This window comes from Mesoplodon mirus (genome assembly GCF_964341445.2).
Source record: "Mesoplodon mirus genome assembly, chromosome: 11".
Classification (NCBI taxonomy): domain Eukaryota; kingdom Metazoa; phylum Chordata; class Mammalia; order Artiodactyla; family Ziphiidae; genus Mesoplodon; species Mesoplodon mirus.
This window is the reverse complement of record NC_138987.1, coordinates 3,835,896-3,851,201: the sequence shown is the minus strand read 5'-3', so window position 1 is coordinate 3,851,201 and position 15,306 is coordinate 3,835,896. Positions and strand designations below refer to the sequence as shown.

Genomic DNA, 15,306 nt, shown 5'->3' with positions numbered 1-15,306 from the left:
GTATTTCTGGGTTGAAAGAACTGTGATCAGAAAAAGCAGTCTAGAGTATATAGAGAAAGTAATTGACTTAGAGTTTTTAATTTTAGTTAAGGTGTAGAGTGAGGCAAATGGATTTTAATGTAAGTAGGAAAGAATTCTCTGGAGTTTTAAAGATTAGGAATAAAGAGACGACATAGCGTATCATTTTGGCTATGGGTCTTTCCTGTTAGATTTAATGATGTGGGATCATACCAGTCACTTAGTTTTAACCTAGAAAAGAAAGATATTTCCATTTGTTACTGTGATAATAAAGTTACACTTTTTTTAATAAGAGAGTTTTAAGTGGAAAATACTTGTTGGTAGATTATATATTTTGAAAAGTTTAAATGTAATGAAGAGGAACTACAGCAGCTGTTTCAAAGAAACATATATTGGGGCATGCAGCATTATTAATGGTATCCTTTTAATCTTTTCTGTTGATTGGTTTGCATTAACACTGTCTTAATGATGCATATATCCCTACTAGAGGTAAAACTTAAATGTTTGTTCTCTGCGTTAGCCGCTGGAATCCATCAGAACTGAACGTGAAAGAATATCTTTCCTTATGAATTCTTAATCATGGCTGAAGCAAGCAGTAGATTAGATATAAATCTAGAAGCTTCAGGAAAGATAAACAGTGTTATGTGTATATCCATTTTTAAAGTAAGCAAAAATTGGAAAGGAAAGAATTGGAAGAGGTGGGAAGTGTGGCAGATACTATAAAAACGTAATGGATATGAGAAGAGGATTGCGTTTTTTGGGAAAAGAGAAACTGATCTTATTACTTCAGCCTGAATCTCTAAGTATTGATCTTGCTTTGTTTTCCTAAAGCAGCAATTCAACCCAGGGCATTACTGGTTTGATAAAAAGGTGAAACGGTGGAATAGCCTTTCTTGTTTATCAGTTCATTTTTTTAAAAAAACCCAGCAGCATGACTTAGTGCCTTTTCTGTCAGTCTCTTTCTCTATCTGTTTATTGCTGATTTGACAGTCTCTGGTCCTTCTCCTTTGCTGTTAAATGTGTGTGTCCTTTGTTTGTGCCGGTGGGTTTTGCTATATTTGGATGTGAGAGAAAAGCCTGTCATTGCCATACTCGTCTAGTTAGGCTTCTGGGTGAGCATATACATTAGATAGACTTTCTAAACCATGAAGGAAGAGAGCTCACAGCAACGCAGATTTTCTTCCTGTACCGTGGTTTCGCCTGTTTTATTTCCTCCACGAACTGATGGCCGAAAGCTGGTCCGGAATGCTTCATTTGGAGGATACAATGAACTTTCTCCTTCGTTGCCAGGTTTGTTTGTTTAATCTTGCATTCTTTTCTTAATTTCTTATAGATTTTTTATTAAAATAAACTAGATGTTTTAACATCTTAAAACTGCTTTTGTTTAAACAAAACAATTCTATAGTGAAAGGTTAGATTTTAGTAACTGCTGCTATATGGCTTGGCTTTTCCATATTTTCTTTTACAGTCTCTTTAAGCTTGAACTTGAAAACTAATGATTCAGTGAAGTATGAATCTTGAGTGCTGATAGCATAAATTTTTGCTTTAATTATTGAAATAAATGTTATAACCCTTTGATAAAAATAAAGCCCTTTCTAGACTTCAGATAAAATTCTATAGATAAACCAATTGCAAATGAAACCCACATATTTAATATTGATACTTGTTAGACTATTTCAAGCAAAATAGTAGCTATGTGAAAATTGATGTTTAGTTTAAACTTTAATAGCTTAAGTCCTGACTAACGTGAAGTTTTCTACCTAAATATAATTTTTGAAATGCCTTACTTTATGTTGTTAGATGTGTTTGGGTATGTATGATAAGTTTTTGCTTAAAAAATGTTATTTTTATGGTAGTATTTATTAAATGAAATTAGGCATTGACAGCTATGATTCAGACATTAAACAACTGGTCGATGAGTTGTAGATGTAAGCTGATCTTTTATTGCTTGAAAAAGGTTTATTGTAGCAAATATTTAGTTATAGATTTTAAAATATAAATAATCTCTGTTTTGTTTTCAAAATATTAAGCTGCTACATAATCATATCTACTCTTTTAAGGTTGTTTTTTTCTTTTAAAATAAAAATATTCTTTTAATACTCATGGTAAAGAAGTATTGACTGAAACTGGTGCTTGTTTTAATTGTTTATATATTTTTCTGACACACATTTTGTGAAATTCAAATTATATTTTCATTTTTCACACTAACCTTTATTCTTATCTTTTTGTGAATAGTCATGCCGCCAGGCAGTATATGCATTCTTTTGAGATAGTGAAACAACTTGTAGAAAGTGTTACTTGGGCAGTTAAGTAAATTATTGTAAATTCACTGATTTCATTTTCTTTTCTAACAGGGTTTCTGAAAAGAATTGGAAACCATAGTCCTGAACTGTTGCCTAAGTAGCATAAGCTTTAAACAACATTCATAGTCCGTATTTAGTCTTCTTAGTGTAGCGTGATTACTATCATGCTTGTTTCTTAATGTTCTCAAAATGGTGTAAATTTTACTATTTGTCTATGTTCAGAAGTGGCTCTGAAAATACAACACACAGAAAATTTTTTAATGTTGTTAAATACTGTACTTATTTGCTTTTACAGTGTGACTTGGTTCCATTTCTGTATTTGTCTTTGTCTTCTTGATTTTCTTTTTTTAAGCCAGCAGGCTTGCTAGCACATGTTTGCTGACCTTCATGTTATGAGTCTACTTAATATAAAGAATAATCAGGTTACCTTACTAAACAATAGAAAACTTCACTGTTTAGACATTTGGTTTTTACTTCATTAGGTAATTGAAGACAGAATTGTCGGTTTCTCTTCTCAAAGAAAATATTGAAGGTCATTCTAGATAGATTTGTTTGAATGGAAAAGTAAATAGTTGGCTTTGTTTTCTAATTCTTGAAATAGAGAAAATCATATTCATAGGGATGCTTCCATATTCCTCTTAATACAACCAACAGTTTTATTACAACCAGCCATGATAAAAAGCTTTTTAAAATATGTTTTATTTTATCAGCTAAGAAGTAGAATTAGGTACTTCAAAGAAGTGGCTTTTTATGTATTTCTTTTAAGTTAAAAGTAAAAAATATAATTTTTTCTGGGACATTTTATTGATTTATCTGACATCATTAGAGAAAGAGAGGTTCTACATTAGTGATATTTAAAGATAACTTTGTTTTACCACTTTGACCACAACCCTTTTATCATTTTAGTTTTCCTTAGGAAAATCTACCCCCCCCCTTTTTTTTTGTTACTTCTACCTTAAGGAATATATTGGTATGGCCTTTTTCTTTATGATGAGTTATAAAATAGAAATGGTACCCTTTGTCCATGTACCTAGAAATTGGAATAAATAAACTCTGAACAAAGATGTTTATAGATACTCTGTAAGCTTTAGTACATAGATAGATCTGTTTAGTATGTTTTGACTTCTTGGAGATTTTTTTCTTATACAATTTCTTGATTCTTGGCTGTATTCAGTATAGTTTATGTAGCAATTCTATATTTTGTAAATACTTATTCAATCTGCATTTGTAGATATGTGTATATAATCTTATTTTAACAAGATTAAAGCAGCATAAATCTTTCTGTATTATATCTAAACATTATGAACCAAATTTTACTGAAGTATATAAAAAGGTTATACCTTATCAATGCTGATAACACTTGTATTCTGTTAACAAATTAGAATTAGGGGCAGAGTGCTAATTTATTCAGGAATCATAGTCCACTGAATTAGTAAGAGAAAGTAAACTCTGTTTACTACTACATTATTGGAAAATATCTTCATGACCACAGATTTAGGGGAGACTTTCTTAAGACCAAAAAGCACTAACTGTTAAAAGAATGAGATTGCTAAATTTGACAACATTAAGATCAAGAGCTGTTCATCAAAGAGACTGTGCAGAGAATTAAAAGAGAAGCCGTAGAATGGGGAGATATTTGTAATAAATATAACTGGCAAAGAACCAATAATTGGAAAACATTAAGAATTCCTGTATAAATGAAGAAAAAGATAGACAATGAGGTTTTTTTTTAATGTAGATAGACAATGAGTTTTTTTTTTTAATGTGCAAAAGATCTGGGCTCTTCACAAAGAGAAAATTAAAATGGTCATTAACATGAGATAGTGCTCAATATCATTAGTAATCAGGGACACACAAACTAAAATCTCATTGATTTACTATTGATACACACACCCAACAGATTGGCAAAGATATTAAAAATCTGTCAATATTGATGTGTTACCATGGATATGGAGAAAGGAGAACTCACACACAGTGCTAGTGGAAAAATAAGCAAATTGGTAAACAATATGGTATTCTTAAAGTTGAAGACCCACATATACTCTGACCTAGGAGTTCTGCTTCTAGGTTTAAACCCTAGAGATATTCATGGATATATATGTCTACTAAGATACATTTCCAAGAATATTCATATCACCAGTGTTTGTAAGAGGGACAAGCTAGAAACAGCCCAAACAATGGATGGATAAATAGTGATATAGTCATGCAGTAGGATTCTAATCAGCAATGACAATGAATGAAATACCTGCTGTGACATGCTGGTAAATAATAATCGCAAAAGTCAAGGTAGTTACCTTGGAGGGAAAGAAGAATAGATTGTGATCAAGAATGGCATGGGGGGCCTCCCTGGTGGCGCAGTGGTTGAGAGTCCGCCTGCCGATGCAGGGGATACGGGTTCGTGCCCCGGTCTGGGAGGATCCCATATGCCGCGGAGCGGCTGGGCCCGTGAGCCATGGCCGCTGGGCCTGCGCGTCCGGAGCCTGTGCTCCGCAACGGGAGAGGCCACAACAGTGAGAGGCCCGCGTACAGCAAAAAAAAAAAAAAAAAAAAAAAAAGAATGGCATGGGGCGGGTGGTGAGTAGTTCTTATGGGATGTTGACAATTCTGTATTTCTTGATTTGGGTGGCGGTTATGCAGATAGTCACTGTATACATTAAATTATGCCTTTACATTTTATGCATTTTTCTGAAGGTGTGCTATATTTCACCTATTTTAAAAAGCCACTACAAGTAAAAGAGTCCATTTTTTATTAATTTTTGGATCAGTTTGTCAAACTTTGTATTTGAAAGGATGAATAAGAATTAAACCCTTCTTTTAAGGAACTCACAGTCAAGTATGTGACATGAACATGAAAACAAATAATTGAAGTACATTGTGATAAATATGGTAGTACAAATGTACCAAGTGCTGTGTCTCGGAGGAGACAGCTGAACCCTATGCCTACACAATCTAAGCAAGGCTCCCAGAAGACGTTGGCCTTGGATCTTGAGACACACCCTGGCATTCTAGAAGCAGCATGAATTTTAAAGTTAGACCTAAGTTTGAATTAGCTGATACTGTCACTGATTGACAGTTGTCAAGTTACTTAATTCCTGTGAGCCTCAATTTGTTCAATTATATAGAATATTCCTAATACTCAGCGGGGTGCATTGTTTTAAAGATTAGAAGTAGTAAACCATCTAGCCTAGTGTCTTAAAATCACAAGTGTTCCTACAAGTGGATATTGGTTGCTTTATTGTTGTTTTCATAAATATTATTATGTTAATTATCCCCATAATAATCATCATTGTTGATGAATGAATCAGAATTAGCCCAGAGCAGGATATGTTAAAGGGATATAGACTAAGTAAGAAAGGATGTCATAGCAGGAGAGGTCTAATAAACTAGAAGAATAGGGAAGGATATCTGAATTAAAAAAATTTTTTTATTGAGGCATAACTTACACATAGTTAAGTACACAACTTTTTGAATTTTTAGTTATATATCGATATGTGTAACCATTTCCCAGTTGCCCAGAAGACCCTCTCATGCCCACCCCAGTCAGTTCCTCCTACAAAAAAGATAAATCACTGTTCCAACCTCTAGCACCATAGATTAGGTTTGCTAGTTCCTGATCTTTATATAAATAGAATCATATGGTATATGATATGTGCTTTTTGTTGTTGTTTTTTTTGTTTTTGTTTTGTTTTGTTTGTTTTTTTGCGGTACGTGGGCCTCTCACTGTTGTGGCCTCTCCCGTTGCGGAGCACAGGCTCCGGACGCGCAGGCTCAGCGGCCATGGCTCACGGGCCCAGCTGCTCCACGGCATGTGGGATCTTCCCGGACTGGGGCATGAACCCGTGTCCCCTGCATCGGCAGGCGGACTCTCAAGCACTGCGCCACCAGGGAAGCCCTATGTGCTTTTTTTTTTGATGGGGAGAGGTGGCTTTTTCTACTCATTATTCTGTTTGTTGTTTTGTGTATTGGTAATTGGTTCTTTTTCATTGCTGTGTTTCATTCCATTGTGTGAATATAATATATTCATTTATTCTAGTATTAATAGTCATTTGAGTTGGCTCCAGATTTTGCTATTATGAATAAAACTGCTGTGAACATTTTTGTACCTGTCTTTTAATGAACATGAACACACTCATCTCTGTTGGGTATAACTAGGATCAGAAGTGTTCTGTCTTAGAATATGAGTACTTTCAGCTTTAGGAGATACTGTCAAATAGTTTTCCAAAGTGACTATGCTATTTGTAGTCCCACCAGTAGTGAATAGTGTTCCGGTTGTTCTGTATTCTAACCTAACCTGTATTTGCATGGTCTTAGTCCTTTTGATCTTAGCCATTTGGGTGGGGAATGTAGGTTTCTATTTCATGGTAGCAGTGAGGAAGATAGTGGGAAGAGAATTTACTACCTAATATCGCTAATAAGCAAACTTGGTAAAAAGTCATGATCTGAAACTGTTCTGCATTATTGAAAATGGTCAATAATGTATTGTAGGCGTCAGGATTTTATCTATAATATCACATTTTTAAGAAATAAAGGAGTAATTTTTAAGTAATTTTAAATCTCTATATATGGAAAACAAATAAAAGTCTAAGAAGTATTTTGGCTGAGCCCTTTTTGGCTTCTAACAAATATAATACTTTCGCTGACATTTTAAGATAACGATTATTTTTCATGTTTTTAGGAAGCCACCTTTATCCAGTCTAAAGAAAGAGTCCTTCATGTGTTGCCTTTTGCTTTGCCTACCTTGGAATTAGCCTTGAAAACTTAGTGTACAGTATGACAGTATTTTCTGTTTAAGGCTTTTGAACACTTTTATGTGGTCATTGCACTTTAAGCTACTCATCTGCTTATTTGCACTTAGCTGAAACTCAAAAGTATTGGACCAGACTTAGCCTTTTGCTTTATCCGCTGTAATTTTAAATAACTTGGAAGTCATCAGGGCCAGCTTTTAAAATAATGATTTGATTTGCCAGTTTGAGGTATAGAAAATCTTTTAAAATGGGATTCATTTATTGGTCTGACATAATATACAACCTATGTTTATGAGTGCCCTTTTTTTTGTTTTTTTGTTTAGTTTCATCTTGCTTTCGTATGTGTCCTTTTCCAACATTTGAAACTTTCTGCAGGACATATTTGCATGTTCAAAAAAAGTCTATTCAGATTTGTAACTTCCACTTTGTTTTAATTTACTGTTCTGTTTTTAAAATAATATGTGAATGTAGACACAGTGAAGTGGGCATTTTTCTTAGTCTAATAAATGGATTGACCTAGATGGAGCTGAAACCAAAACCAAACTAGAGAAATTAAAGTAAAATTCAGTTCTTATGAGAATAAAGAAAAACATCATCTTTTTTCCATTCATAATATATACTTTTAGAAAATCTTTGTTCTCTTGTACATGTATTTACAAGATCTTTGAAATAATTTGTGTTAATGCATTAGAATTAAGAATTACTTATTACAAAATGTTTATTACTCTGAATAAATATTTTAGAATTTTTAAACTGAATTATGTAACTGGTTTGCTTTACACTAAAGTTTCAAATCTCGGTAAGTTTTCCTTTAAAATTCCATGTTAGATTTATGAAACAGGTTTCTTTTTTTCCCTCCTTGGTTTTAGGATTGCCTGATCTTTCTGCTTACCAGAGATGGAAAAGAAAATAAAAAGATTCCTTCTTCATATTACAAAAAAAAAAAAAAAAATTAGCAAAATCTCTGAATTAAGAAAATGGAATGGATTTGTTTTAGCTAATATAAATCAAATACAGAATAAATGGTCTCATTGATATGCTAGAAATGATATTTAATTGCTTCAGGCACTGATACTACTGATAACTTTTCAAACACTGTTTTATGAATGATTATATTTTTATATAGGCTTTTATTGGACTCAGAACAAATAGTTGTAGGGAAGAGTTAATATTACTTGTCCTCAAAAGTAGAAAGAACTTCATTAAAATGAGTACCGCCCCTCTTATGCCTGCCACACAAATCTCAGCATTAACGTTTCTCTAATTGTACCCTTACAACATTAACTTGTTAATTGCTTTTGATAGTGCTATATTAATGTGTTACATGATAGGAAAGATTTGTGCATATATCCCAATGCACTCATGTTTTAGATTTATCCTTTTAGAATTTATATAACAATAGTCAGTGACAATGATAATATTAAGGGTCAATGTTAATTGAATACATACTGTCTGCAAATACTATGCTAATTGCTTTCTATGCATGCTCATTTAATTCTCACAATAAACACATTATTAGATTTTTTTTAAAGTCTGTCCCTCAATTCAGATTTATTTCCCTAATATTTTTTTATCACCCATTCTGGAGTTGTTTTCCAGTTTGGCAAGAGGTGTGAAAAGTATATTGGGTTGGTTCTTTGTTAGAAAACAGCTAACTGAAATAAAAGTTCCATGAGTCCTGAATTCATGCCAAGTGAATGAGCAGAGAAAAGAGATATTTAGCTTATGTTGATGGGTTCAGGGAAAGACACCAGTGCCTCTGTAAGCCTTGATTTATTCTAAAGAATTACTATACTAGACATGATCCCTTAGTAGTCTTTAAACTATAATAGTTTAAAACTGTATTTTGAGTCTAGGCTTCTTGCACTGATGTATATCAAATATTGTATAGTGTATATTTGAAATTGAATAACTTATGTGCATTTGCTTTTTAATGCCTATATGTGTTCAAATGTGGAATACTGAAATAATGACTATGTTTTTAAAGGGTTTGAAAGAGGAAAGGAAGACATTTCTCAAAACAAAGATGAATCTTCCCTTTCTATGTCAAAGAGCAAGGTAAGCATATTGTTGTCCTCAAATATATGATCACAACATTTTTCTAATATTTAAGACCACAACATTTTTCTAATGTTTAAGACGAGTGAACTAACACTGAAATCCTATCAGATTTTTATGGGATGTTTTTATGTTGGTATATCTAAACCATGTAGTATATATGAAAAAAGGAAAGTTCCCTGGGGCTGATTTAGATTCTGTTGGTTACTTGGAAATATAGCCTATTGGTAACCAGGGTTCTCTCCTGAGTGATATTGTTCTGGTATGTCTGCTATAGCAGTATATCTCAGACTGAAGTCTGAGGGTTCCATGTAGAGAAACAGAGATAGTCAGGGTTCATTGGGTTTTTTGTTTTGTTTTGTTTTTAATTTGTAAGTGTTTTGGGTTCATTCAAATGACAATCAAAACATGTACATTTTACCAGTTAAAGGCCGAACATCTCTTGCTATAATAGTGTGCAACTGAAAGGCACTTTCTTAGAATAAGACATAGTTCCCTAAATTAGTAATTTTCAAATGAGATACTTGTACATATTCTTAAGTCTGTTGAGAATTTTTTCTTTAAGAGTACTATTCAAATTTGAAAAGTATTGTATGATGCATTGACTTTCCTATGGGTTTGTAATTCACTAGATTTTCTATAATTCGTCAATGGATTTGACTTTTGACTGTTATTTCTGGTCAGGTTTAGTAGCAGGAGAAGCTTTTATGTTTGTGGAATCAAACTTCAATGACTGTAAGAAAATCTATTTCTTTTTTTAAATTAATTAATTAGTTTATTTATTTATTTATTTATGGCTGCATTGGGTCTTTGTTGCTGCGCGCAGGCTTTCTCTAGTTGTGGTGAGCGGGGGCTGCTCTTTGTTGCGGTGCGTGGGCTTCTCCTTGCGGTGGCTTCTCGTTGCAGAGCACAGGCTCTAGGCATGCGGGCTTCAGTAGTTGTGGCTCATGGGCTCAGTAGTTGTGGCTCGCGGGCTCTAGAGTGCAGGCTCAGTAGTTGTGGCACACGGGCTTAGTTGCTCTGCAGCATGTGGGATCTTCCCAGACCAGGGCTCAAACCCGTGTCCCCTGTACTGGCAGGCAGATTCTTAACCACTGTGCCACCAGGGAAGTCCGAAAATCTATTTCTTAAGCTAGTAAATTCTCTGCTATTCTCAGCAGTAGGCTTGGCTTGTAAAACCCTACATATTTTGTTCCTGTTCTTGTGAGTGGTTGAGAGGATTCCATGATATATTTTTTTATCATATTCCGTGATATGCTTTACACAGATTTTATTCACACTTAACTTTTCAAGTATTCATTACATAAAGGTCCATCCTGTAGTTATATGTATATAAGTACATAAGGTGAAAATTTAGTAGGACTTTGTATGTATATAATGTATGCATGAGAAATACCTTTATCGTTTCATATGAGATGCATAATTAATGAGGAGATGATTTATCTTGGTTCTGCCATGGTTAGAAATACAATGAAATTTATGGAATTTAAAAAACCTATTTTCAAGCAGTTAATACCAGAATTGGTGAATGTATGGAACAGTGGTATTCCTACTCAGAACCCTAAACTCCAGATCTACCTACCACAGCCATCTACATGTAGTCTCTAAATGGGAGGGTGAGGGAGGGCAGGAGGGGTGGGGGGGGGCAGGGAGCCTGAAAAGCAAGTTTACATACCTTAATGAAGCAGTGTGCATTAACAAATAAAAGGAAACACAGGCTGCACCTTGAGTACAATAGCACCTAGTTGTGTATGAACCTTAAATTAAAATTAAATAAAATTAGAAATTTGGTTCCTCATTTACACTAGCCACATCTCAATAGCTCACTAGCCACTTATAGCTAGTGGCTACCATATTGGACTACTCAGATGTAGAATATTTCTGTTATTCAGAAAGTTCTACTGCACAGCAATCATCCACTGCTTTAGGGTCAAAAAAGTGAGTTTGAATCTTGACCGTCATATAATACCTGTGACTTCTTAGATGCTAATTATAATGACATTAATAGCTATTTTGTACTAAGAGCTTGCTAAGTGTCTTTTTAACTCTCTTAAGGATACTAGAAGACAGGTATTATTGGCCCCATTTTATTAGTGGACAAGCCGAAGCTTAGAGAAGTTAAATAACTCTCAAGGGTCAAAATGGTAGAGCTAGAATTCAAAGGGGCTTCAGTTTTCTTATCTGTACAAAAGAGGTAAGATCTAACTCTCAGGTTGTGATGCTGTTAAGTGCCTCATGAAGTACTTGATTAATAATAGGTGTTTGAGAATTCGTTTTTCTTACTTTGAATAAAGAACTACAGTGAATGAATAGGCTTCTTGGCATGGTAACTATTTGGTGTAAGTAGAATTGTACTCATTCTGTTATTTTCCAAGAGCTGAATCTTATTGATTCTATCTTACCTTAGGTTTAACCTTGGTTTATTCTGTTAGCTTAAGAGATACATAGTCACTAGTTTGTCCTTATAAATTTTAACATATATTCCACTCTGTTGTTTTTCAGAACAATCCTAAACTTTATACATTTATCATCAAACCTTATTCTCATGGAGTTCTGAAGATTTTGTTCTTACCTAAGTCACTTTGGGAAGCAAAATCTTGTGATTCCTTCTATGATCGATCTGCATAACTGGAACCATTAAATAATTTTAACCTTGTACGTTTATGAATCTGATGCAGCAAGCATCACTGTGCTCACTGAATCTGCAGTATCCTTCTTTCCCCCCAACCCCCGCCATTTTAACAATAAAGGCAGTTCCTGTTTCTCATGCATCCTGTAAATGAGTGAATTGGAGAAATCAGTTAATCAGATCATCCCATCTTCCTTTTAGCATTTTTAAATATAGTTTTAATTGTCCATCTCAATGAAAGGAATTGCCAGCATGAATAGTATTTCTAGTGGGATAAAAGGAATGCTGTTACAAGGATAAGGGGTTTCTGAGCCGAGATCTTGACTTGATTCTCCAGCCATCAGTCTGCTTACCTGTAGGTTTGCTAAATCATCTACCTCTTGCTGTAAAAAATATATTTCCTTGGACATTAAAAAAAAAATTTTTTTTCCAAATCAAAATATCTGATAGAGTCATAGTAACTTATCATTATTGGTTCTATTCCTTATATCTGCAGTATTTTATAGTTTTCAAAGCAAGTCAAAAGTATTCTCATATGTTAGTGTTCCATTTATCTAAAGGTCATATTTTTGTCAACACTTGCAATCTAGAGGATAGTCACAAACCTGAAACACAGTATACCAAGTACTGTGTTAAATACATCATGCACACTACCTCATTTACCCCTCAAAGCGACCTTATGACTTGATAGGAATATCCTTATTTTATAAATGATCAATTAAGACTGGAAGAGATTGAATAACTTCCCATAGTTGCACAGCCCATAAGGTATCATCATTAAAATAGTGGTCAGTAAGTTTATAAAAGGAGGAAACTTAGTTTAGTAAAATATTTCCAACAAAAAACCAGTTTATGATTCTTGGTATTTAAAAGGTAACTTGTTGATTCAGAAAACTTTGGTAGTATTTCATGAAAAAGACTATAGAACTTGGTCACTGGATCCTTTGTTTTTCTTTTTTTCAGAACTAGCTGCACAGTATGGCAAGGATTCCTTGAAGTATGTGTGCTGTAGTTTACCAAGCTCATGTGACAGCCATCTGGTCTGCTGGTCCCTTATATACTGGAATCGTTTAGGAATCTCCAAGCCAGATCTTGTCATGTCTAGGGAAATAGATTTCCTGTTGTTCATAAAGATAAGTCTTAAATTTGAGTCTAAGATTCTATATGAACAGTTTTAAAAGGTGAGAAATAAATGTGATGAGATGGCTAAGAGCATGAGACTGAGAATTAGGCACACCAGCGTACAAATCCCAGATCGTCTACTTATGACTGACTTTGGGAAGTTATTTAATCTGTTAGTCTTAGTTTCTTTAGTAGCAAAAGGAGGAACTACAACTCTCTCATAAGGTTGCTTTGAGGATTAAATGAAGCAGAACATATAAAATATTTACATAGTACTTGGTAAAGAGTTAAACAGTCATTCACTTTCATTAACTTTTTTTTGCGGTACGCGGGCCTCTCACTGTTGTGGCCTCTCCCGTTGCGGAGCACAGGCTCCGGATGCACAGGCTTGGCCATGGCTCACGGGTCCAGCTGCTCCGCGGCATGTGGGATCTTTCCGGACCAGGGCACGAACCCGTGTCCCCTGCATCGGCAGGTGGACTCTCAACCACTGCGCCACCAGGGAAGTCCCATTTTCATTAGCTTTTAAGCTAATATTATTAGCATTCTTCACTTAATAGTATCTAAAAAGTACATTATAATACACATTTTCCTATTAAGCTGTGGGAAATAGAAACCATTATATTCCTCTGACAGTAGCCATGTCACCTTTGAGTTTCCAACAGCAAGGAGAGGACAGAGACCTGTTTGGCTTGAGGACTTTTGTGGAATGGTTTTAGTATCACAACATATCCTGTCATCATGGGAGTAAGCAATATGATGTTTCAAGTCCAGTTCTCAAAGGAGTAACTTCAACAAAAATTTAATTAGGTTAATCCCCACCTTCTACATTGAGTGTAGTTTGCAGTTCCCTTCCAGTTCAGCCAGTTATTACCATCAACATAATAATTCGTATTTTGTACTAAGTAGCGGAGGCATTTTTAGGAGAGGTGAGCTGCAAATGCTAGTTTCATTTTCATTTTATTAATTCTAAAGGTACTTATTGAGCCCTTCCTCTTCCCCAGGTGATAGCTGGCTACAATTGATGAATAAACATGGTCCCTGTCCTCATGGATCTTAAAATTGAGTGAGGGAGTTTGTACCCAAAGTTTTTCATCCTTGATCACATCTAGTGATATTATGTAGATCTGGCCATTAAACACTTGAAAGCTACCATTTGGATCAAGCCCCATATACTTTCCTGGCACTGGGAGTAATGCTACAAACTTTAAGTACCTTCTCCCATGTCTAACAACAGGTAAAAATGAAAATCATAGAACAGTGGAGGAATATGTTTAATTTAATTGTTCCAGGAATTATAGAAACAGCTTTTAGTTCTATATTCTTCTACTCTGGTGGAAGAAAGTAGTCTCCTTGAAAGAGTCCTGGATTAGGAGACCCAGGTTCTGATCCCTGCTGTTGATGGATTGTTTAGAAAACCAACATCCCTGAGCCTCCCTTTCATGATTTGTAAAATGGAGATAAAACCACTTGTTATGCCTATTTTTCAAGGTTGTTATGAGGATCAAATTGAAATATCAAGTATAAACAAAGTCTGGAAACAAGTTTAAGACATTAATAATAATTTACGGGCACTGGATAGTTAGGAAGAAGTAGGTGCTAGGAATATTGATTTTTAAACACTGTACAACTTAGGGTGTTTCAGTACTAGTTTCTGAAGATGTTTGTATTTATTCCCTTTGGAGAAGGAGTAGCAATAGGGCAATGTGTACAGCAACTTGCTAGAAGTTTTTTGTTTTTTAGAATATTTCAACTTAAAAAATTACACTGCTTTGGATACATTTGTTCTAAGAATAAGTAAATAATTGTATTTTTCAGAAATACCCTGAAAAATAGAATGCAAAGATTTACAAATGATCTTATTTAACCTCACATTGTAAATTAATTTATTGATAAGTGTTTTTTTTGTCTTTTTGTGGCTTTAATGTGGATTAGTTTTCAAACCCAAATACTGTAAAGGGAAAATTGGTATTTGAAAATTGACATTTGCCTAAATCACAGCAATGAATGGGAAGAATGTCACAAACATAGTTTTAACATTAGTTTTTATGTGCCGTATGTGTGTGTAGAATAAGTGACGGTTTTAATTATTTCTCTTTTCTTCATTTCCATGTGATTTCAGTCTGAATCTAAACTTTATAATGGCTTGGAGAAGGATAGTTCAGCTTCAAGCAAGCTTACAAAAAAAGAATCTCTCAAGGTTAGTTTCCACAGTTATGAAATAAGATAAAGAAATAAATATTTGTAATCCTAAAGGAAGAAAAAAAATGTTAATGTTTGTATGGCATGCTGGAATCAACTGAAGAGACTCTTTGAAGACTGTCCCAGTGCTATTCTGGCCCTCAGCTGGGGTGCGGGTGCTGAGGACTGGATATCTTTGCACTGCTGTACTTGAGTCAAGCACGCCACTGTGTTATGGAACATAACGGGA

At 34.4% G+C, this 15,306-nt stretch overlaps 1 protein-coding gene across 5 annotated transcripts in view; it reads left to right on the top strand.

The window, feature by feature from the left end:
- Window positions 1-15,306, top strand: part of OSBPL8 (oxysterol binding protein like 8) — a 164,533-nt gene that overhangs the window by 93,267 nt on the left and 55,960 nt on the right. For 4 of the 5 annotated variants that reach the window (XM_082636657.1, XM_082636658.1, XM_082636660.1 and 1 more), the window contains 2 exons: window positions 9,054-9,124; window positions 14,998-15,075. In XM_082636657.1, coding sequence (XP_082492783.1) covers window positions 9,054-9,124; window positions 14,998-15,075 — 149 coding nt within the window. Of the gene's footprint in view, window positions 1-9,053; window positions 9,125-12,716; window positions 12,751-14,997; window positions 15,076-15,306 lie in introns of all 5 variants that reach the window. The other variant, XM_082636661.1, reaches the window with a different exon arrangement.